Genomic DNA, 22,607 nt, shown 5'->3' with positions numbered 1-22,607 from the left:
ATAAATGCCCACTTTGAAGATTGAGCGCTCTCCAAAGTGTAGACTTGCCATGCTTGCGCACACGGCTTATCGCCATGCTGTTTTAGCTGGTGTGCAGAAACTGCGTTAAGAATGTGTTGGAATTTACACTAGGTACCAGTCACTTTACAGCACACGCGGCGTGGCTTCAAGTTCGCAACAGAAGCCCCTGAACTTTCTTCCAAACCTAGAAATGTTGATTTGAAGAGTTGTGCTTATTCTGCCACTTACTGAGAGCATAAATTCAAAATGGTAAGATTTAGACATTAGGTTGTTTTATTAGATATGTTAAAAGCTCACAAATTGATCATAAAATGTATATTTTAGCAAATCAATTTGCAGTTCGTCGAACATCGAAGTGCTGTATGAATACTGTAAATGTAATAATGTGCATTGTTATTGAGGTTCGTGTAATTCCGACATCTGGGGCATACATGTGCATTTTATTTTTAAACCCCCACACCAGCAAAAACTATTTATTTTGTCTCAAGTGTTTTTAATTGAGAACGGTTTCCGGTAAACTAATGTTTTGACGTACTAACACAAGTGGAAGTGCTGTAACTGTAGCTTTAGTTTTGGAAGATTTTTCTTGTTAAATTTAAAATTAATTTTCAAGGTAAAAATAGTCCCAACAAAAAAACAAGGAAAAACTTCCCGCTCAATAGATTTTTCTTGTTAAATTTAAAATTAATTTTAAAGGTAAAAACAGTCCCAACAAAACAAGGAAAAACTCCCCGCTTCGTATGGCACCACCACTTTTTTATTCGATATGAATTATAAATATAGTAGGTCTAATTAATTTATCTCAATGAGGAGATATCCCTTTTTGTAAAAATGAGTGAAAAAGTGGTGGTGCCATACTGAAAGTTATCCAAAAACAAATCAAATGCGGCCCAATTTTATGGCTCTGTCATCGCCGAGTTCTGCGCTGATTTCTCCAGCATGTCCAGTCTCCACTTACTGTGCAAGTGCCAAAAAGTGTAAGTGAAGATTGTGGAATACATGAATATTCATGTGCACAAGCAAAACTTACCTGCTTACCCGTGACATTACGCTTGACGTAAGAGCGAAATTCCCTGCTTCCGTTGAACTGATTCTTTGCTTGCGAAGTTGCGGTCAGCAGATCTAAGAAAATGGGCCCAGGTTTAATCGCAAATTCCAACCGTAAAGGAAAATTTTTGTTTTGCTATTTCAGTCCCTCAAAATTATGTTTCACATAAATTTTAAATAAATTTTAAATGACTTAAAATTATAAATGCAGTGTGCTAAGCATGCTAAGCATCCATGCTTAGCATCCATGCTAAGAAGAGTATGAGGCGAAATACCTTTTAAATTCCACAGATTGAGAACATCTCCTGAAACGTCACAGGAATGTTAAGGATTGGTAAAGCATTTTCGAACTTATGAGGCAGAAAACAGCAATGATCTTGTGACAAAAAGGCTAAGAGAATACAGAATAGAGAAAAAGTTCCAAAGTGTTAGGCCTACCACCTGCAAAACGTTGAGAGAGCTTTTATCTTATTCTTTTTCTACAGCCTCGTGGCACAATCATGCAGAAAGATCTATTGCTGCAGAAAAACCTCCTCGTTCGAAAAGGCTTTTCCAGTCCCATTTGGAAATACTTTGGGTTTCCGTGCAACCCCAGCGATCCAACTGAACCGGCCTGCGAGGATGAAATTGTTTGTGCGCTGTGCAACAAGTGCCTCTCGTACAACAAGAGCACCACGGTGATGCATAAACATCTGAAGGGGCGCCACCCCAATGTGTTTGACACCCTCGTAAAAGCTCCACCAGAAAAAAAAATGGCCAAGGGAAAAGTGGGCCGACCAAAGGGTGTTCGATCAACTATGGTGAGTACCATCCCTGTTTTACTTAAATATTACTTTGGCTTTCTTTTCGGCAAAAAAATCAGTTCAACCAATACTCCTTGAAAATAAATTTAGCCAGGTTTGTTTGTGTTTTGTAAAGAAATATTTTCCAATCTAAATAATTTATTATAATTGTCTAAAGTTTCATGTTTCAGTAATCTGTACTTGTCATTTCCATAAAATGTTCTTCTTCTTACTTATAACAAAATCCAATTTCACAATTTTGTTATTGATTTTTTGTTTTGATTGCATATAAAGCTTTTCCCATTCACGAATTCAAATAATTTTTAATTTCAAATAATAAGTAAGAGATGTTTTGCGATAAACATTGTAGACTTGCACAAGGCGTAGAATTATGATAGGGAAGTTGAGAACAAAAATAAAATGATAATTATATTTGTACCAAAGCCACTGATGGCAAACAAAATAAAAGTTAATTTAATCATCTTTTATTATTTTTTGCTTCCAGTCGTCACGGCTTCAAGGCAATGAGCTTCGCAAGAGGAAGAATATGGTCCCCAAGAGAAGCTCCAGCTGGGTCTGGAACTACTTCTACTTCCCCATCGACCCCGAGACCCAAGAGACCAACAAGGAGTTTGTGACCTGTGACCTCTGCGAGAAGAAGATGAGTTATCATGGCGGCACTTCTCCAATGCGCTCCCATATGCGCCTCATCCACAAGAAGGAGTTTGCTGAGCACAATCAGTGGGAGATGGTGGAGGTGTCACAGGACATGCTGGACATCAACGCCACCGACCCCAAAGTGAAAGTTGCAGAGGATCAGGCCGAGATCGAGGAATCAAATATGGCTTCATTGGTAAGAATCTCTGGAGAAAAGAGCCAGATTTCCAAATTCTGCTCATCAAATTTCTCTGCTTAGCAAGAAATAAGTAGCGTACCAGTCACAGCAATGTCAACTGTATGGTATTCTGGTTGGTAATCTACTTTTTCTATGCAAGATTTGTTTGTGCTTAGCGAGTTTTTGTACTTGCAGGCTTTATGAATGAATTTGAGCCCTAGGCAGAGTTTCATGAAATCTGTAAGCTTAAATGAAAATGCTTAGTGCATTACAATTTTCCTTCAAATAGAAACTGGTTACCAGAGAAGATTTTACATCAATGTAACAAATGCTCCAGCTTTATGAAATTATGAATTTGGGCCATGGATACTTTAGTTGATTCTTGTTGTTTCAAAGACAGTTAAATAATTTATAAAACTACTAATTGCCTACGTGCAATTCAGATTTCCACTACTATAATATTTCCACTCTGGTCAAAATGAAAAAGGAAGATTTAGAATTTAAATGTTGTTTTTGTGGGTTTTGTTTTGCAGACAGAAGAAGAACTCTTCTCCGAAGACCTGCTGCAAAAGAAAGGCCTAATTCGTAAGAAAGGAGCCACCTCCAGCGCTATCTGGCGCTTCTTCGGCTTCATGCCTGACCCCAACGACCCGGACGAGGCCTTGTCTACTGATAAAGCAGTGTGTGCCATCTGCGGCAAGCAGCTGATCTACACTAACTCCAGCACCACCGTCATGCGGAACCATCTGGATCATCGTCATCCGAGGGTACACAAGATGGTCGCTAGTACCCCACGGAGGATGATGGGCACACCATCTAGTGAGGTGAGACAAGTGTGGATGCTTAATGGCCTTATCATACGAGGCAACTTTTACATGCAACTTTGAGGCAATTAATTGCCATGCAGACTATAGAACCACTTTAGTAGCACAGAAGCATTTTTTTTTCTTCAAATATTGTATTGTCATCCCGAAGAATAATATGTGAACATTCATATGGATTCTCTTTGATATTGATTGTCTTGAACTGGTTGCCTGTAAATTGCCTAGCGTGCCTACGATGTACATTACTGTAGCTCTGTTTATACACTTCACAAGGCTCTATTTATTAGGATAAAGAGTAACAAAATTCATGGAAATAAGTAACGTAAATTCAAGAAAACATTTGGTGTTTGTTTAGAGTTGCAAATGGTATTTGTTATTTTTTTTGGGGGGGGGGGGGTTAAAACTCTGTTACAATACTCAAATAGATGAAATCTGCAATTTGTGTTCAAGTTTCCTTTTCTTATCATCTTAATATATTTTTCCCCTCTTGTCGTTTATATTCCACAGGGGAGACAGCAAAGAACAGGTATACTGCAGACCAGCAGAAGAAAGAGATTGTCGGCTTGTGTTGCCAACTATCTTGCAAAGGACCTGAAGCCTCTGGAATCCTTAGAAGAGCCCAGCTTCAGGAAAATGCTGTATGAGTTTGATCCAAGATACAACCTCCCGACAAGGGAAGACTTCACCCTGCGGGTCATGCCCCTCCTGTATGATCAAGTCAAGCAAACGACTGTCATGCCGATGGTGAAGGAGGCCAAACACGTTGCGCTTTCTATCGATGTCTGGGGGCGCTCTTCCATCGAGCAGTACATGGCCGTGACGGCTCACCTTCTGACATTTGACTGGGAGCTGAAAAGTTTCATGCTAGAGAATGTAGAGTTTCCTCTGCCTCACGATGCCGTGCACATAGCAGAGTTTCTCAACAAGGTTGCTGCCGAGTGGGGAATCAGTGATGACCCGCTAAAGATCAGCGCTCTGGTCACCAACAACGCTGTGAAGAACAGCTTCACAGGAAAGCATGTCCCGTGCCTTGGCCACACTCTGAATTCCTTGGTCATCGCAGGACTGCAGTGCCCTGGTGTCCAAGGGCCCATTCAGTGTTGCATAAGGTTGGTAGAGTTTATCCATGGTTCGCCAAAACTGAAAATTTCCATCGATGAGTCTATCCAGGCAGAGGCGGAAGTCCCGGGGGCTTCCCAGCAAGTGGACATTTCTCAGCAGTATGACAGTAACCAGCACCTTGATGTCCAGCGGCAGCTCGATGTCCTGGAGCAGTTAGTGACAGCAGCTCAGATAGGAGTAGAGGACCACACTGATATCTCTGCATTGACCTCAATCCACCAGACAGAGCCACCACGGCCAGCGACCCCCCAGGAAACCTCCCTGGACATCACCATGCAAGACCTGAAAGTTCCACTTGGCACAACACACAGCATGTTGAGGGCCATACTGGATAAGAGAGAGCTACTGAAGACGGTACTTGCTGCCTCAGAGAGAATGGATCTGGAGTTTTCTGAGACCGACATAAAAATTGTCGAAGAGATTGAGAAAGTCTTAGCTCCTCTTCAGACACTTTCAGAGACCTTCCTCGGCAAAAGTTACGTCTCTGTATCTGGACTCATGCCAGCTTTATATTATCTGAAGGAAGTTCTGAAGCAGAGAGCAGGCGACCTGCCCGAGATCACCGAGATGAAACAAGCCATGGCGGAAGAGCTGTTCAGTGTTTACGATGACCCTAGTAACTCTGTCATCCTCCCCAAGGCCACGTTTTTAGACGCCCGCTACAAGAAACTGCCTTTCCTCTCTGAGATGCAGAAGATTGAACTTCACAATGAGATTGCCAAGGAGGCCTTGCTACTCACAGAGAACAGGATAGATGAAAGTGCCTCGACAGACGAGCCCCCCTCTAAAAAACCCGTCATGGCGTGGGCTTCCTTACTGGGCAACATGTTCGAAGATGAGAACATGGGCGTGGCTGACTCAGAACCCATAGGAGGCGCTAAAGATGAGATTCGCAGGTACCTCACTGAACCCCGCCTTGGTCTGGAGGCAGAGCCTCTCAAGTGGTGGCAGCAGAATGGTCCCAGGTACCCGATGCTGTCGGCAGTTGCCATGAAGTACCTCTGCATTCCGTCGACCAGCGTTCCCTCAGAGCAGTTATTCAGCTCAGCGGGTGGGCGCATTACAGCCAAGAGGTCCCTGTTAGATGCTAGAGATATCCAGTTGCTTCCGTTTCTGAATGCCAATCTCCAACAGTATTGAACATTTAACTCGAAACTAGTGATGTTGGCCGGTGTCGTTTGTTTTGTTTCTGTGGTGGAGTAGTGCCATATGCAAAGAAGATACTGTTTGTAAAATACCTGCACAAAATCATTGGAGTTTGCTTAATTGTCGGTGTTCGTGGCAATCAAGTTTGCCCGATTTTCTTAAACAATGTTGTGAATAGTTTTTAATATGAAAAAGAAAGATTTTATGGTCGTTCCCAGCTTTACCACTGGTCTTGTGTTCCTGGCTTAAGATTGTCATTCTAAGTCTCTATTGAATGAATTGGATTCTGAGATGTGTTTTTTTATTTTTGACCATGAAACCAATTTATTGTATTGATGGGGGTAAAAAGAACCTGCAAATATTGACGCCTTGCACGTCTACCATTTCCATCATTCTAAATTTGTACATTTTAAGAGTTCACTGCACTGTAGGCCTGTATGCTTGTATGCTTCGTTTTTGAAAGGGCAAGGGCACCGAGACATTTTCTATTTGGTAAAAGGACACTCTGAGGAAAATGTAAATTTGTACTGTAGCATTTTAAGGGCACCAAGGCAATAACCTGGGGGCATGGAGAGAAAACACCTCCATTGCCTACGTGAATTATCAGGCCTGCACTGTTGTAGCTAGTTATTTGTTATATACAGCACAAATGTAGCATGTTGGATCTCAATAAATAATGAATTGGGGACCAGTAAGCTTGTGTATATATAGGCCCTAGTGTAATGTAAAATTTTCGGAAGAAATGCACCCTCAGTGATCTTGTTGACCTTTTTTTTTTTTTTTTTTTTTTTATTATATACTAACTACTGATGTACACTTGTACATGTATCAACCAAAAAATGCACTCGATGAAAAATTGCATTCAACGAAATTAGTGCAAATTGATCTTGATCTGGTGTGTTCAGCATGAATGGCAAATCTTGCATTTTACATAATTCCTAATTTCTCAAGTGCTAACTTATCTGTAAAGTTTTTTGTCAAGTTATAATAAAATAAACACAAGGAAATGTAATATTGCATTAATATTTTGTTTGAAAAGAGAGTGTCATTGTTTAATTATCAATCATTCCAAATTACCTGGACACTTCTTACTGTGTTTGTACAATCGTTCCCATACTTGATCCTTGTCATTTGATTGGTAGAACTCGTCCGATCCAAGGCAACGTGTTCCTTAAAAAACCATATAGAATGCCAATACTGCAGAGGGCTTCTACGTCCAAAGACAGATGTTTGTAGTTGGGCTTCGGGCTCACAAGCTTTCGCTATAAAAAAAAATCAGAGCTTTCGTGGTAAAAAAAAAATCAGAAAATACAAAGAACAACACTAAAGTACTGGTATGAATTAATCATAAACGAATTGGTTCGTGACTTTGGAGTTAAATACATATTCATAAATACCTCAGACAGTTTCGCTATTCCTATTGGTGGAAAGCGCGTCACATGGGTGTGTATAAACCTTTGTTTATGACCAGTAAAAAGTGTTGAAACATGGGTGTGACATGCGAGTTATCAGTTTGCACCTGTGCTTATAAGACGGTTTCTTTATTCCTATTGGTCAAGAGCAACTGCCAAGACGGTTGTGCCACATCACACACGACGCGCACAGCACTCCCTTATAAGGAGTTATTTACCCGAGGGCCTTGACTGGGCCTTACCATTTCATAGCTGGAGGGGTGTTGTGTTGAAAGAAATCATTGGAACATTATTTTTGAATTTGTTTTACTTTTTGACCATAAGTGTTGATGTTTTTTGACCAAAAAGGTATTATGAATGGGAATCAAAGTGTGTTGAATCAGTTTTCAACTAGTGGTTTAAACCCGCATAGGCCTGGATCTTGATAATTTACCTCAACTTCGTCTCTGTAAAATTATCAAGAGCCAGGCCTCGTTGGGTTTAAACCACTAGCTGAAAACCTCTTCACCACACATTGATTCCCTTATAAGGGTCTACATGTATTTACTTTTTCTAACACAAAACACAATGTCCACAGATTTACATTAAACTTACACAGTTTGAGGATAATGATAGTAGAACGCTTCCCTTCAAATATTACATACTGAGGTTCAGAGTTTTTGAGAAATGAGTAAAACAATGTCACAAACATAATTTTCGTCTCAGTTTTAGGATGTAGAAATGTGTTAACCAGAACTTCTACGTTTTTCATGCTAAAATATTTTTCGCCTCACTGAGACGAAAATTGTTTTGTGACTTGTTTTACTCATTTCTCAAACACTACAGCACCTCAGTAAGTAATATTTGAAGGGAAGCTTTCTACTATCATTATCTTCAAACCGTGTAAGTTTATTGTAAATCTGTGGACATTTTGAAGAAGTACCTAAATTTTTGAAGTGAATGAAGATGGTTGTTCTAATGGGAGATTATTCCATAGTTAAGAAGCAGCCTTCACAAATGCCTGTCACCTAGGTTTGCCTTCAATGGTCTTGAAGGGTAAGTCAACAGTGTCAAACGGGAACTCCTCTGACGATCAGATGTCCGAGAGAGTATCTACAAATCATTTTGTATGTTGCATTGATTTAGTGCATTGTTCGTAGCATATGCCAGGCCTGGAATTTCATCTTTGAAATGGCAAGGTTTCACTTTGCAAAGGGCACTTCCATTGGGAAATGTTTAAGTCAATGGGAAACTTTTGAAGGGGCACCAAGGCCAAGACCAGGGGCAACGGTCTCAAGGTCTGATAATGCAGAAGTTCTTGTACTTTTTTCATTACGTGAGTTACTCTCATACATGTATATCTCTCAATTATACAACAGGTGAAAATGTACGTGCTCTATGAGCACGCCTCTGGCTATGGCCTCTTTGATGTGACAGAGTTTGAGGAGATCTCCATGCTGCAAGCTGATGTAGAGAAGAGCGTGACGGACTTTGGCAAATTTGCGTCCCTCGTCAAGCTTCATGCTTTTGCCCCATTCAAGTCTGGTGCCAATGCTCTAGACAACATCAACAGTATCTCAGAAGGTGAGTACAATACGCTACGTTTTGTTCCAGTCTTTGTTACTCATTTGCCCTGGATTGCCTTGTTAATGATTGTAAGGGCAGTTTCATTTCAGATAACATTAATACATCCCCACATTTGCAGTCTTCCACCAATCAGAGTGCGTGTCCCTTTGACATGTTTATTATATTGAATGGACCTCATGAACTGGACACCCTAGATGCAGAAAATCTTAAAATGATGACAAAACAATAAAAGGGCTCAGATTTATTCGCATGGCCATTTAATAACCACCTTTGACTTTTAAGCGAGGGCGCCGTACTGGGAGAACATATGATCTATTTTTTGCTGAATAATATTAAAATCCATACCTCTTTTAGGACAGTCAGGACAATGGGGGGGGGTTTAGACCTGTAGACGATTTGATGAAACGCTAGGATTAATCCTATCTCAAGTTAGGACAAGTAACTCGTCTAACTTTGGATGGGTTCAATGCGTCATAACGTCTGTGGATACAAAAACTACCTCGTCCTAAGTTCTAAGATTAATCCTATGTTAGGGAGAGTTTGGTGAAATCGGCGGCTGATTGGAAAAAAAAATCTTAATCACTCTGGGGGGAGGAGGGGAAGTTCTCTTTTTGACAAGATGTGGCAAGACATATTAATGCTTTGAACAACAAGGGCACGGCAGTTGCTCTCTGGTACGGAGTGAAATCGGCGGCTGATCGAAAAAAAAAATCCTAATCACTGTGGGGGGAGGAGGGGGAGTTCTCTTTTTGACAAGATGAGGCAAGACATATTAATGCTTTGAACAGCAAGGGCACGGCAATTGCCCTCTGGTACGGAGTACTTCCATGACTTAATTGTAAACTTGATTTGAAAGCTTGCAAAGGGCACCATGGCAATTGCTGTGGGTGATATGGACTAATTCCAGGTCTGCCATTATCCTTAAATGCAATTAACAATGTTGATAAGAGCTGAGACAATTTAAGTTCTTATTGTGAGCTTCTCGTTGTTGACCCTTTGATGTTATTCCCACTCCTTTCAGGTGTGATGCATGAAGATCTCCATCTGTTCTTGGATACCAATCTACCAGAGTCCTCCAAGAAGAGAAAGAAGATCCAGCTCGGAGTGGCTGACAGCAAGATAGGAGCAGCCATTCAGGAGGCCCTGGGTGCATCCTGCCAATCTGGAGGGGTCGTCAATGAGATCTTAAGAGGTAAGATCCCTCCCCTCTCTCTTTGTTTTTGTTGATGCAGTTTGTACATGCTTTAAAAACACTGGACACTATTGGTAATTACTCAAAATAGTTGTTAACATAAAAATATACTTGGTAACAAGCAACGGACAGCTGTTGATAGTATAAAAAAGAATATTGTGAGAAGCGGCTCCGTCTAAATAGGTTATTTCTCACTCAAACATTGTTCTAAGGTTGTTGTTTTCTATATTATATTTAAGGGCTGCGCTACCACTTCCACAAGCTAATCAAGGGACTGTCTGCACAGGCAGCAGGGAAGGCCCAGCTTGGGTTGGGTCACAGCTACTCCCGTGCTAAAGTCAAGTTTAACGTGAACCGTGTGGACAACATGATCATCCAGTCTATCAGCTTACTGGATCAGCTGGACAAGGACATCAATACCTTCTCTATGAGAATCAAGTATGTTGGATGCCATTTGGACTATGTCTATTTCATGTATATTCGGCACGCTGCTTCTCATTGCTACTGCTCGCTCTAGCAATGTGCATGAGGCTGGTTTGAACCCCTCTAGAGTAATTTGTCTGTAGATTTTTTTCCACAAAACTTTGGAGAGTGGAGAGTGTACAGTGCTTTAATAAACATCAGAGGATGGGTAAAAAACAAATTATTTTCTTTATCCAGAATGCAAAAATAACATCTATTTTATTCTTTGTGTCAGCTGATTACCTTGTTTCTTCCTTTAGAGCCTCAAGCTGCAGGCTGCATGAGATAGAGAAAGAAATGAAAAGAATGAAAAGAAAGCCATTTCTGATTTGCTTGAACTGAGCCAAATTCAAGGCATCAGAAGAAAAAAAATGGGAAAAAATGCAACAGAAAACTGAAATTACTTGATAAAGTCTTATGTACAAGGCAGTCTCCTGTTTGGGCAATAACTGTGTTGCATTTTTGTTCTAAAAGATTGTTTTAATTTAACAGCCAGTCATTCTTGCACACTGAAGTATGTTGCTTTTAATTGGTTTAACATTTCTTTGCAACAACTTTGACATATTTTTTATTAATGTGAGATTTCCTTGTTTATTTTTTTCAGAGAGTGGTACTCCTACCACTTCCCAGAGTTGGTGAAGGTGGTCAGCGACAACGCCATGTACGCTCAAGTAGCTCACTACATCAAGAATCGTAAAGACCTCTCTGAGGACAGTCTGGAGGCTCTGGAGGAGATCGTGATGGACAGTGCTAAGGCCCAGGCAATCCTGGATGCTTCGCGCTCATCAATGGGTCAGTTATTGTCTCATTGAATAATAATAATAATAATAACAAGTTCTTATATAGCGCATTTCACAATAAACCGTATCAATGCGCTTTACATTAGTCCCCTCGTCATTGAGCCAATAAACATCCCTTTAATCTTTCTCAGCTCCCATTAGGGAGTATACAGCCCCGAGCTGCCGTGGCGCTCCGAAAGCTTTTCATTCAAAATATCAACCTCTACCCTCGCAGGTACCCATTTATACCCCTGGGTGAAGAGAAGCAATTATAGTAAAGTATCTTGCTCAAGGACACAAGTGTCATGACCGGGATTCGAACCCACACTCCGGTGACTTAGCACCAGAACTTGAATTTGATGCTCTTAACCACTCGGCCGCGACACTCTACAACCCTCGAAAGAATACATATCAAAGTCTTGTATAGACAATGTGACCTGTGACATCATGTGTTTCGGACGACCCACCAAGCCTTGACTTCCTGCAGGCATGATTTTTACACATTTTTTCTAATGGAAGTAAACAAAAAATCTTACATTTTATGGAGATTGCACTGTCTAATTCTTATCAACTTTTGATATGATGAAAAGGGGCACATCTCAAAACTGTTAACTGTTGCCATCATTGCTTATTCAGTATTTTGAAGGAGTAATAAGAAAACTTTCAATTGAATAGTCACAAGTTCTTTATATACTGTTTAGTTTTCAAGTTTGAATATTGTTATTATTATTTTAGGAATGGACATATCACCCATTGATCTGATCAATATTGAGCGGTTTGCAGTGCGTGTAATGGCACTGCAGGACTACCGTAAGAGCCTGTACATTTACCTGCAGGAGAGAATGCACAATGTGGCCCCGAACCTCTCTTCACTCATTGGTGAACAGGTAAGACTCTCATGAGCCTATACTAACCTTTCAGAGACCATAGCGGCCAAAAGTCCCTTGTACCGCAATTGGACGCAAGATTTCACCTACTTCCATTCACACAAAGAGGTCAAACTAAAGGTCAATTCAGGGAATGAATTGTTCCATTCTTTTCTTTTGACCCATTTCACCTGACGTCATATAACTTATCTTGGATGTGCCATTTTGGTGGGCAATGTCTCTGTGCTTTATTCAGTGGATAGTGTGAAGTGCACATTTTTAGACGATGCAGCGTTTACATAATAACATAACTGCCAATCAAAATGGTGAGCGTACGACAGTTGTCGTGTGTGACGTGCACGCAAGGGGTCAATATTAACATAGCACCTCAATTTCTAATATCAAAACAAATTACTTGTTTCACGTTTTGATATTTCTGTGTGCTGCACCTGCTTTTTGGTACTGTTGACATCGCACATTCTTCAATGGAGTGCATCAAGTTGTTTGCCACAGTACCTTATTAATGAATGGATTTTATTGTGAATTTTTTAATCAAATGCTACGTTCTGTATTCTCAGTCAAAACATGTTGTATTCATAAATACCTTGGACGGTTTCAAGTCTCTGATTGGTCAAAACCCGGTCCTGTGGGGATGTATTTACGGTCGGTATAAAGACCGGCTTTGGAAAATAGCGACTAAGTGGCCCCTAAATCAGCATACATTGTGTACAAAATTGTAGCTCGGCTCTGGTTCTGAAAGAGTTGGACCTGGCCGTCTGTTTGTTGAACCAGACAGATTCTCTCCGTGTCTGATTATTTCTAATTCTCAAGTTGCATCTCCTGTGAACAAACTCACTTCACTATTTAATTTGGTAATGTTTATGTTTTCTAGGTGGGTGCCCGACTCATTTCTCATGCTGGTAGCCTGACAAATCTGGCCAAGTACCCCGCCTCCACGGTGCAGATTCTTGGTGCTGAGAAAGCCCTCTTTAGGTAAGGGTCCTGATTTTGATTATTTCAAGAATTTGTATTTAAAGGCAGAGTATAGCTTTGGATTTGGGAACTGCTCGATTGTTTTAATATGGATATAAGTGTACTTATATACAATAGAACTAACATGTGAAAATTTTAATTTCAAAAGGTGGACATTTTTTGAGATATTGCCAACAATTTTGAGCAAGATTATGTCCATGCAGGTATACGCATTTAAAAGAACCCAGTGCACTTATTCCCCAATAGGAGTACACAATATGAAAAGCAATATGTGATAACAATTTTCAGATTCATATTTTGGGGAATAGAAATCTTTTTACATTACTTCAAAGTGAAATGTTTCTCAAAAGGCTTTATACTATTAAAAGTTTTTTATGTAGGATTCTAACCCAAAGTTTTTATTGCCATCAGTTATGAGACAGATACCAAATGTGTTCATTGAGAAAGATACCAAATGTGTGTACTTTCCATTTAAAGGCAGTGGACACTATTGGTAATTGTCAAAGACTAGCAGCCTTCACAGTTGGTGTATCTCAACATATGCATAAAATAACAAACCTGTGAAAATTTGAGCTCAATCAGTCATCGAACTTGGGAGATAATAATGAAAGAAAAAAACACCCTTGTCACACGAAGTTGTGTGCGTTTAGATGCTTGATTTCGTGACCTCAAGTTCTAAATCTGAGGTCTCGAAATCAAATTCGTGGAATATTACTTCTTTCTCGAAAACTATGGCACTTCAGAGTGAGCCGCTTCTCACAATGTTTTATACCATCAACCTCTCCCCATTACTCGTCACCAAGAAAGGTTTTATGCTAATGATTATTTTGAGTAATTACCAATAGTGTCCACTGCCTTTAAATAATACTTCAAACTAATTTGTCTTTACAGAGCATTGAAGACCCGTGGAAATACGCCCAAATACGGTCTCATCTTCCATTCTACATTCATCGGACGAGCTAGCCAGAAGAACAAGGGTCGTATCTCACGCTATCTGGCCAACAAGTGTTCTATCGCATCACGAATAGACTGCTTTTCAGGTAATTTTGTTTTGTTTTGTTTGTACGCATCACTGAAACTTACTAGACTATTTATTCTTTATAAATTGGTGTTGAGTTAGCATTTGGTCACAAATTTTGAGTTTTCCTCTCTATGATGTGGCCGAAAATGGCCTTGCCCTCTTAAAGATCAAACTCCAGGCCTGGTTAATTTTGTTCAGGTTGATCTTTGAAAAAAAAATTGTTTTATTGTAATAATTCTTTCTTTTTTTTGGTCTGTCATATAAATTGATTTCCTTGATTTACTTGTGTCTAACCTCCAGATTTCCCAACCACTGTGTACGGTGAGAAACTCAAAGATCAGGTTGAGGAACGTCTATCCTTCTACGAGACGGGAGATGCACCAAGGAAGAACATTGACGTCATGGTAGAAGCAATGACTGAGGTAAAACAAGAAAATGTTTTATGTGCCATTTTAAAGACTCTAGACACTATTGGAAATTGTCAAAGACCAGTCTTCTCACTTGGTGTATTCCAACATATGCATAAAATAACAAACCTGTGAAAATTTGAACTCAATTGGTTGTCGAAATTGCGAGTTAAATAATGAAAGAAAAAACACCCTTGTTGTCACGACGAGATGTAGAACAAAGAGCTACTCCAGAAGCTTTTCCCTCGTACTGCATCTCTTTGGAACTCCTTGCCTGGTGCATGTTTCTCTATATCCTATGATCTGCCATCTTTTAAGAGGAATGTCAATTCCTATCTTCAGCTCCACTGAGTTTCTGCATTCCTATGTTTTCTTCCTTGCAGCCCTTTACCTAGAGTGGCTTTTAGCCTTGTTTTGGGCGAACTTGCATAATTTTTTGTTGTGATGTTTTGCAAGTAGCGATTGAAGTTATTCCCCAAGCCCATCAGAACAGACCTTATCTATAAGACCCTTAATTGCTAAATATTAACAGGTCAAAGAGGAGGAAACTGCCGCAAAGAAAGCCAAGAAGAAGGCAAAGAAAGCCAAGAAGAGACTGTCGGAGGCAGCAAACACCACCCTGGAAGAAGAGCACATCAACGGTGATGCAGAGGAACCCATGGAAACGGACCAGCCACCCAAGAAGAAAAAGAAGAAAGTAGCCGAAGACGAGGAAGAAACCGAGACACCGAAGAAGAAAAAGAAGAAGCGGGCCTCAGAGGTGGCCACACCCGAGGTCGTGGAGACTGTCACACCCAAGAAGGATAAGAAAAAGAAGAAGAGAAAAGAATCCGAGTGAAAAAAATGGAAACGCATGATGGAAGTGTACTTCATTTATTTTTTACAAATGTTAAAGCTAATAATCTCTTCCTTAGATTCACACGGAATCATGAGCGTTCACACAGAATCATGAAAGTGTTTTAAGAGAATTTACTGTAAGCTAACAATTTTAACTATTCAATGTACAAACTTTCAGCTGGATATGTTAACATTATTTTCAGTAATTTCAGCACCAAAGTATTCCGTGCTTTTTGAGGTATGGCGGTCGTGATAGGAGTGTACTGTTTGGGTTGGGTGTATACACACAGTTTTGTGTCCACCATACCTCAAATAAGCTTATTGAAGATCTGCAACAGGATAAAATTTGTTTCTTTTTCTAGTCGGTTTCTTTACATCCACGGTACGGTGGCACAAATAATTTTGGTTTCCAATTTTGGTTTCCAACCCAGAAGTTCTGGGTATCTTTGAAGTTGGAGCTTTGTACTGTAAATTGATTTGGGGTTGAACTAAAACAAATTAACCCAGACAATTTCTGTTGTGGTTAATTATTTAGTGTTGTAAATGGACACAATAATAATTAATGTTTAAACCGAGGTTTGATTTTAGAAAAACACTTTGGTTTCATCTCAAAATAAGTTGCCGCATATTGCAGAAGTGAATTTGTATTAAGACATTACACTTTGCTCGGTATTTAAGATACATGTCTTTAGATTAATCTTTAATTAGTTGAGGTTTGTGGTAGCATTATGTGTACATGTACATCATTTTATGAGTGGTGTTGATTCGGGTGGTTGACAGCTCGACTATTTGTTCAGTATGGTCTGATCGTCACATTCTCCTGAAGTTGAATACTCCTGAAGGCAATCAGAACATACCGATTAAAACCTTGAGTTGTCAACCACCGGTACTTTTCAGGATCAACATGAGATTGACACATGGTGCTAGCGCAAACATCACCTAATTGTTATACTTCCATCGTGCAAAGTTTCAAATCCTACTCCAAATTAATCTATGGCCTTTGTTAAATTGAGCCCTGTATATTCCTTCAAGCAGATACAATAATGGGCATCAAGTAATGATTGAAAAACAGCCAGTTGATTTTTAGTTTTTAATTTTACTTTCTCTTTTTTTCCACCTTGTTTAACTTTTTTTTCTCTCTTAATAATAACTCTTTAATTGTTTTTTTCTTAACAAAATTTCTGGTATATCAATGAAAATTTTCTTGTTGGATTCTTTAAAGTAGGCGTATCAGTACATCATTTGTAATTTATCTCCCAAACAAGCACTCCTGGGTTTCCGACCCGGGTTTCAAATAAAAGTAACGCATTTTTTTCAAAATTGTGGCTGAAGTAGTGTCTGCTTACTTGTTAGAGTTTCTTCAAGGTTTGCTAAAGCTCAAAATGGTCGACCAGCCTGGGTTTTTCAAATGAATGTCAATACCATAGTTTTGGGGTCCTCGACTCATGCAGACAACATTGGTGACGACTTTAAGCACATGCAAAACCTCGGCATGAAGTCACGTACCAGTCGACGTACGTGGATGCAAAACCTGAAGCTGCATGTTGTATGCATGACGTGTCGTATGAGGCGCCAAGTCTAAACTTATTATTTAACACAATTATTTACATAGAATCCATTATTTATCCTCTACATCACTGCAATGGCAACTATGATATTAAAGACCGATGTTTAAAAAGGGCTGTAAGAGTCGAACGAGGTGGCCTGGGTCACCCTCCTTAAATTGTTCAGGATAAAAATATTAAACTTTGATATATAGAGACACGGGAAGGAAGCCGATCCTCGATTAATTAAGGACGAGCTTTGCCAAAATACAATCAATAAAACAATACATGTAATCAATGGCGTCAAGAATATAAAATAGTCTCTCTTGTACTGGTTTATTAAATTGAACCCATAGCCCACATACAAAACGAAATAACAATACTAATTGCAGTCATTGACAGGTAATAAAAAGGTTCGCACACTACACGATACACACAGCAATTTACAACAATCCAGTCCAAATATAGTCCCACAAATCAGGATAATTCAGGTACACAAAGAGGGTTTAATCCATAGTTATACATAAGGACTAGGGGGCGCACTGGCCTACATACGCACTCGGCATGCAGCCTTTTTCTAAGTTGACAAAACGGCATCGCAGAGCATGTGTTTACGCGGCCCGGTGTGTGGCCATTTGGTAAGTTGGCAAAACAGCATCGCATAGCGTTCAATAAACACAAACTCAATTGGTACTTCATATTCAACGCGTGTACATGTACATAATGGCGCGTGTGTCTCTTTACGGTCCCGTCGCGTTTGTGCAAGCAGCATCACCAGTGCGCCCTCTAGTTCATTTATGTAACTATAATTTAATCGATTTTTGGGGTTGAACAAAGAATTGACTAGAGTGGGATTCGAACCAACGACCTCCGGATTAACGTGCCGGCGCTCTACAAACTGAGCTATCTAGTCCTATATTGGCGATAGGGACATCGCCAATATAGGGCTAGATAGCTCAGTTGGTAGAGCGCCGGCACGTTAATCCGGAGGTCGTTGGTTTCGAATCCCACTCTAGTCAATTCTTTGTTCAACCCCAAAAATCATTTACAAATTTACCCAGTCAGTTTCCCTTGTGGTTTATATTGATATCTATAATTTAATCATAAAACAATACTCACATTGAGCTTATCCCTCCAAGATAATTTTGTTTTTGGAGCACGGCCAGACCCATGCTTTCTATAAAAATAGAGAGAATTACAGACCAAAATTAAGTTGCTCTTTTAAGAAGCTATAGAAAAAAAGGAAGATTGTCACGTGACAATCCCAAAAGTAAACCGGAGTGGTGTAATCAAGCAAATACAAGTGTGACCTGAAGTTATTTAGAAAAATACAATTTTCACATCACCCATAAAATCTGAATACAATCTCAAAACTTGATATAAACAAAGTGTTTTTTTCGTAAGTGTGGACTAGTTGATGCTTATTTAAGCAACTCCTCAAATGTCACAAACAATTTCTCTCCAGTGTGGATTTTAAGGTGTGTACTAAGAGGCCCTCTTTCAGCAAACTCTTTTCCACAAGTGCCAGATACAAATGGTTTCACTACAGTGTGGATTTTGTGATGTTTGGTACGATAACCTTTACAAGTAATCCACAAATGTCACAAACAAAAGGTTTTTCTTCAGCATGTTCAGTGTGGATTAGTTGGTGTGTAGTTAAAGTCCCTTTTTGAGAAAATTCTTTTCCACAAATGTGACAAGCAAAAGGTTTCAAAAGAGGGTGAGTTTTGTGATGTCCTTTAAGACGACTCTTGTAAGTAAATGCTTTTCCGCAAATGTCACAAATGGAAGGTTTTTCTCCAGTGTGGATTTGCTGGTGTGCAGTTGGAGTCCTGTGTTGAGAAAATGCTTTTCCACATGTGACAACTAAAAGGTTTCTCTCCAGTGTGGACTCTCTGATGGTCGATAAGACCTTTTTTTTTACTTTACAAATGCACATCGTAGTGTCTAAAATAAAATCTTTCTCTAAAGTGCGAGTTTGGTGATGTTCATTTAGTAGATAGTTGTGAGTAAATGCTTTTCCGTATTTGTCATAAACAAATAGTTTTTCTCCAGTGTGGATTTTGTGATGTTGGGTAAGATAACCTTTACAAGTACATGTTAATGCTTTTCCACATATGTCACATACAAATGGTTTCTCTCCAGTGTGGACTCCAAGGTGGCGGGAAAGGCTGAATTTACAAGAAAAAGCTTTTTCACAAATGTAACAAAATAATCGATGTACACCACTGTGGACTTGCTGGTGTCTCTTCAGAAAGTGTTTTACAAAAAATGCTTTTCCGCAAATGTCACAAACAAATGGTTTCTCTAGAGAGTGAGTTTTAAAAGGAAATGCTTTGCCACAGATGTCACAAACAAAAGACTTAGGTGTTTACTAAGAGGCGCTCTCTGAGCAAATTCTTTCCCACAAGTGTCACATACAAATGGTTTCTCTCCTGGGTGAGTTTTGTGATGGTCGGTAAGATAACGCTGACAAGTAAATTCTTTCCCACAAATGTCACATACAAATGGTTTCTCTCCTGGGTGAGTTTTGTGATGGTTGGTAAGATAACGCTTACAAGTAAATTCTTTCCCGCAAGTGTCACATACCAGGTTTCTCTCCTGGGTGAGTTTTGTGATGGTCGGTAAGATAACGCTGACAAGTAAATGCTTTGCCACAAAAGTCACAAACAAATGGTTTCTCTAGAGTGTGAATTTTGTGATGTTCGGTAAGTAAATGCTTATAAGTAAATGCTTTGCTACAAATGTCACAAACAAAAGGTTTCTCTCCATCGTGGATTAGAAGGTGTGTGCTAAGAGTCCTTTTTTCAGCAAACTCTTTTCCACATATGTGACAAATAAATGGTTTCTCTCCAGTGTGGATTAGTTGGTGTGTATTTAGAGTACTTCTTCGAGCAAATTCTTTTCCGCATATGTTACAAACAAATGGTTTCTCACCAGTGTGGACTTGCAGGTGGCAAGAAAGGTTGGATTTACAAAAAAAAGCTTTTCCACAAATTTCACAAACAAATGGATCATCTCCAGTGTTAGATCTCTGGTGACTTCTTAAATAGCTCTTATTAGAAAAAGCTTTGCCACAAATGTCACAAACAAATGGTTTCTCCAAAGTGTGAATTTTGTGATGTTCGGTAAGATAACGCTTATTAGTAAATGCTTTGCCACAAAAGTCACATTCAAAGGTTTTCTCTAGAGTGTGAGTTTTGTGATGGTTGGTAAGATAACTCTTATTAGTAAATGCTTTACCACAAATGTCACATACAAATGTTTTGTCTAGAGTGTGAGTTTTGTGATGGTTGGTAAGATAACGCTTACAAGTAAATGCGTTTCCGCAAATGTCACATACAAATGGTTTCTCTAGAGTGTGAGTTTTGTGATGGTTGGTAAGATAACGCTTACAAGTAAATGCGTTTCCGCAAATGTTACATACAAACGAATTGTCTAGGTTGTGAGTTTTGTGATGGTTGGTAAGATAACGCTTACAACTAAATGCGTTTCCGCAAATGTCACATACAAATGGTTTCTCTCCAGTGTGAACACGCTTATGGACTGCCAATACACTTTTACAAGTACATGCTTTGCCGCACATGTCACAAACAAATGGTTTCTCTCCAGTGTGGATTAGTACGTGTGTACTTAGAAACCTTCTTTGAGCAAATTCTTGTCCACATATGTGACAAATAAATGGTTTCTCTCCAGTGTGGACACGCTTATGGACTGTCATTACACTTTTACAAGTAAATGCTTTTCCGCATATGTCACAAACAAATGGTTTCTCTCCAGTGTGGACTCGCAGGTGGCGGGAAAGGTTGGTTTTACAAGAAAAAGCTTTTCCACAAATTTCACAAACATATGGTTTATCTCCAGTGTGAGATCTCTGATGACTTCTTAAATATCTCTTTTGAGAAAAAGCTTTGTCACAAATGTCACAAACAAATGGTTTCTCTCCAGTGCAGCCACACTGATGGGTCATCAAGGTAGGTTTGTTTAAAAAACCTCTCCCACATATGTCACAAACAAATTGTTTTTCCTCATTCATTGTGAATTCTCTGATGGCGATCGAGCAAGGGAGGTTTGAAGTTTTAAAATGTTGCCACAAAATGTCCAAATGGTTTCTCTCAAGTGTGCATTCCCTGGTGGCCGGCAAAGGTGATTTTATGCGCAAAAGCTTTCCAACAAATGTCACAAATAAATGTTTTGTTCTCCAGTGTTGACAAGCCGAGGGTCTCTCCTATGACCTGTTTGTGAAACTACTTTTCCACAATAGCAACAAGCAAATGGTTTCTGTCCAGTGTGGGCTCTTTGATGCCTTTTCAACTTGTGATCATGAGAGAAAGTACAAAAATCACAGACAAATTCAAATGTCTTCTTTCCCCAATTGAAATTCCAAAATCATTTAAATTTTTTTTATTCCAGAATCTAAAGATGGGTGCTCAATTTCAACCACTGACTTTAAAGTGTGAACTTCTTCAAATTTTTCCAGGTTGGCGTTTGTTTTTTCAAGTCGGCTGCTCCTCCAGGGTCACAAACAGATGTCTTCTTCTGAGAATTAAAATCTGTAATCATCAAAATCAAATTGAAATAGAAGTTAATTGCCACTTACTCTTAATTGAGAATGGTTATTACATTTTGAATACCAAATTGTTTGTAGACATCAGCCCAAACTGGGAAAGTCATAACAGCCACAAAAAGATCCTGCTGAGCTTATAAAAAAAACAAGTTGAATGGAAAGTATTCAGAAATGCCACATACATGTAATGGTCCTTCTTAGATGTGTGTTTTCTTAATGCAGTTGCAAAGCTACATGTATTTTTTCTCCTTCCTTCACAAACAAATTGTTTTTACTCTTAAGTCATACATTTTTTAAATTTGATTTTCTTTCCCTCCTGTAATCTTGTTTTTATTTTCATTATTACTAGAGTGTAGTACAACTAAGCTTAGGCGATATCGACTTATTTTATTCACGATATATCGCAGACAATATGTCGCGATATTCGATATAATCGCGATTAATAAAATTGGACATCACCTGTCTTTAAACTCCCAGTGAAAGTTGTAGAAGAGACAGTCATAGCATAAGAGAGGTGTTCTAATGACATATTCTTCTGGTTTTACTCCAAACTTATGGGGTGCACAATGTCTCAGCCAGGAAATACATCCAAATGTTTCCAAATTCCTCAATTAATATGAATACAAAGTGATTCAATAAGTTTAGGAATTTGGGGCATAGCCAAGTAAGCACAGCTTGTGTATAGAGTTAATACATACAGAACAGACTAAGCACAAAGCACAGGACCAACAAAGACCTGAGACAACAAAACACGCATCATTCAATTGGTTTGGTTGTACCATTAAGCTTGGGCGATACCACGACATTATCGAATATCGTGATACTAATTTGGAAACGATTTCGATATCGGATCGATTTGGATTTAACGTCCGAGTTTGCATGAGTTGCGATCGTAAACCTCCTACCGGACGGGACGGCGTAGCGGGAGGGTTACGTTATCCCAACAACTTGTAGTTGTTGAACAACCATGTGCGTCCAGGTTTTTCCCAAAATCAAAAAGAGGAGGATGAGGGCCTTTTATTTGTTTTAATAATACATGTAATAAAACTTAAAGTCATTCACCTACCTGTGGACTTGTCCTGGCATTGTTTAGTCGTGTCGTCGCGAGCGCGCGAGCTGGTCAAACTCTCCATCCAGTTAAACTTTAAGCGCGCCCTCTAGAGGGCGCGCTTTAACTTCTGTTG

General features: G+C 39.4%; 1 protein-coding gene and 1 pseudogene across 2 annotated transcripts; one reads left to right on the top strand and one right to left on the bottom strand.

Annotated features, from left to right (window-relative positions):
- The first annotated feature begins 134 nt into the window (after nt 1–134).
- Nucleotides 135–17,173, top strand: LOC139941233 (nucleolar protein 56-like). 2 transcript variants are annotated; one of them, XM_071937705.1, is made up of 10 exons: nt 135–270; nt 8,548–8,752; nt 9,777–9,947; nt 10,187–10,385; nt 11,014–11,201; nt 11,924–12,075; nt 12,947–13,047; nt 13,939–14,087; nt 14,369–14,490; nt 15,008–17,173. In XM_071937705.1, the coding sequence occupies exons 1-10, from the start codon at nt 268–270 to the stop codon at nt 15,311–15,313; spliced, it is 1,596 nt and encodes a 531-aa protein (XP_071793806.1). In that variant the 5' UTR covers nt 135–267; the 3' UTR covers nt 15,314–17,173. The 2 variants fall into 2 exon arrangements, with proteins under 2 accessions (XP_071793806.1, XP_071793805.1); XM_071937704.1 differs by lacking the exons at nt 8,548–8,752; nt 9,777–9,947; nt 10,187–10,385; ... (4 more) ...; nt 14,369–14,490; nt 15,008–17,173 and adding exons at nt 1,554–1,868; nt 2,356–2,703; nt 3,219–3,509; nt 4,017–6,831.
- Nucleotides 17,174–19,032: 1,859 nt separating this feature from the next.
- On the bottom strand, nt 19,033–22,573 carry LOC139941232 (uncharacterized; annotated as a pseudogene).
- Between the last annotated feature and the right edge of the window lie 34 nt (nt 22,574–22,607).

The sequence above is a fragment of the Asterias amurensis genome, chromosome 8 (genome assembly GCF_032118995.1).
Source record: "Asterias amurensis chromosome 8, ASM3211899v1".
In the NCBI taxonomy this organism is placed as follows: Eukaryota; Metazoa; Echinodermata; class Asteroidea; order Forcipulatida; family Asteriidae; genus Asterias; species Asterias amurensis.
This window is presented reverse-complemented; position numbering and strand designations above follow the sequence as displayed.

Bases quoted from the DNA above. Each gene is read 5' to 3' on its own strand.
- LOC139941233 (XM_071937704.1), top strand. The intron at 1,869-2,355 runs GTGAGTACCATC...TTTTGCTTCCAG, and splicing joins AGGGTGTTCGATCAACTATG to TCGTCACGGCTTCAAGGCAA. The intron at 3,510-4,016 runs GTGAGACAAGTG...TATATTCCACAG, and splicing joins TGGGCACACCATCTAGTGAG to GGGAGACAGCAAAGAACAGG.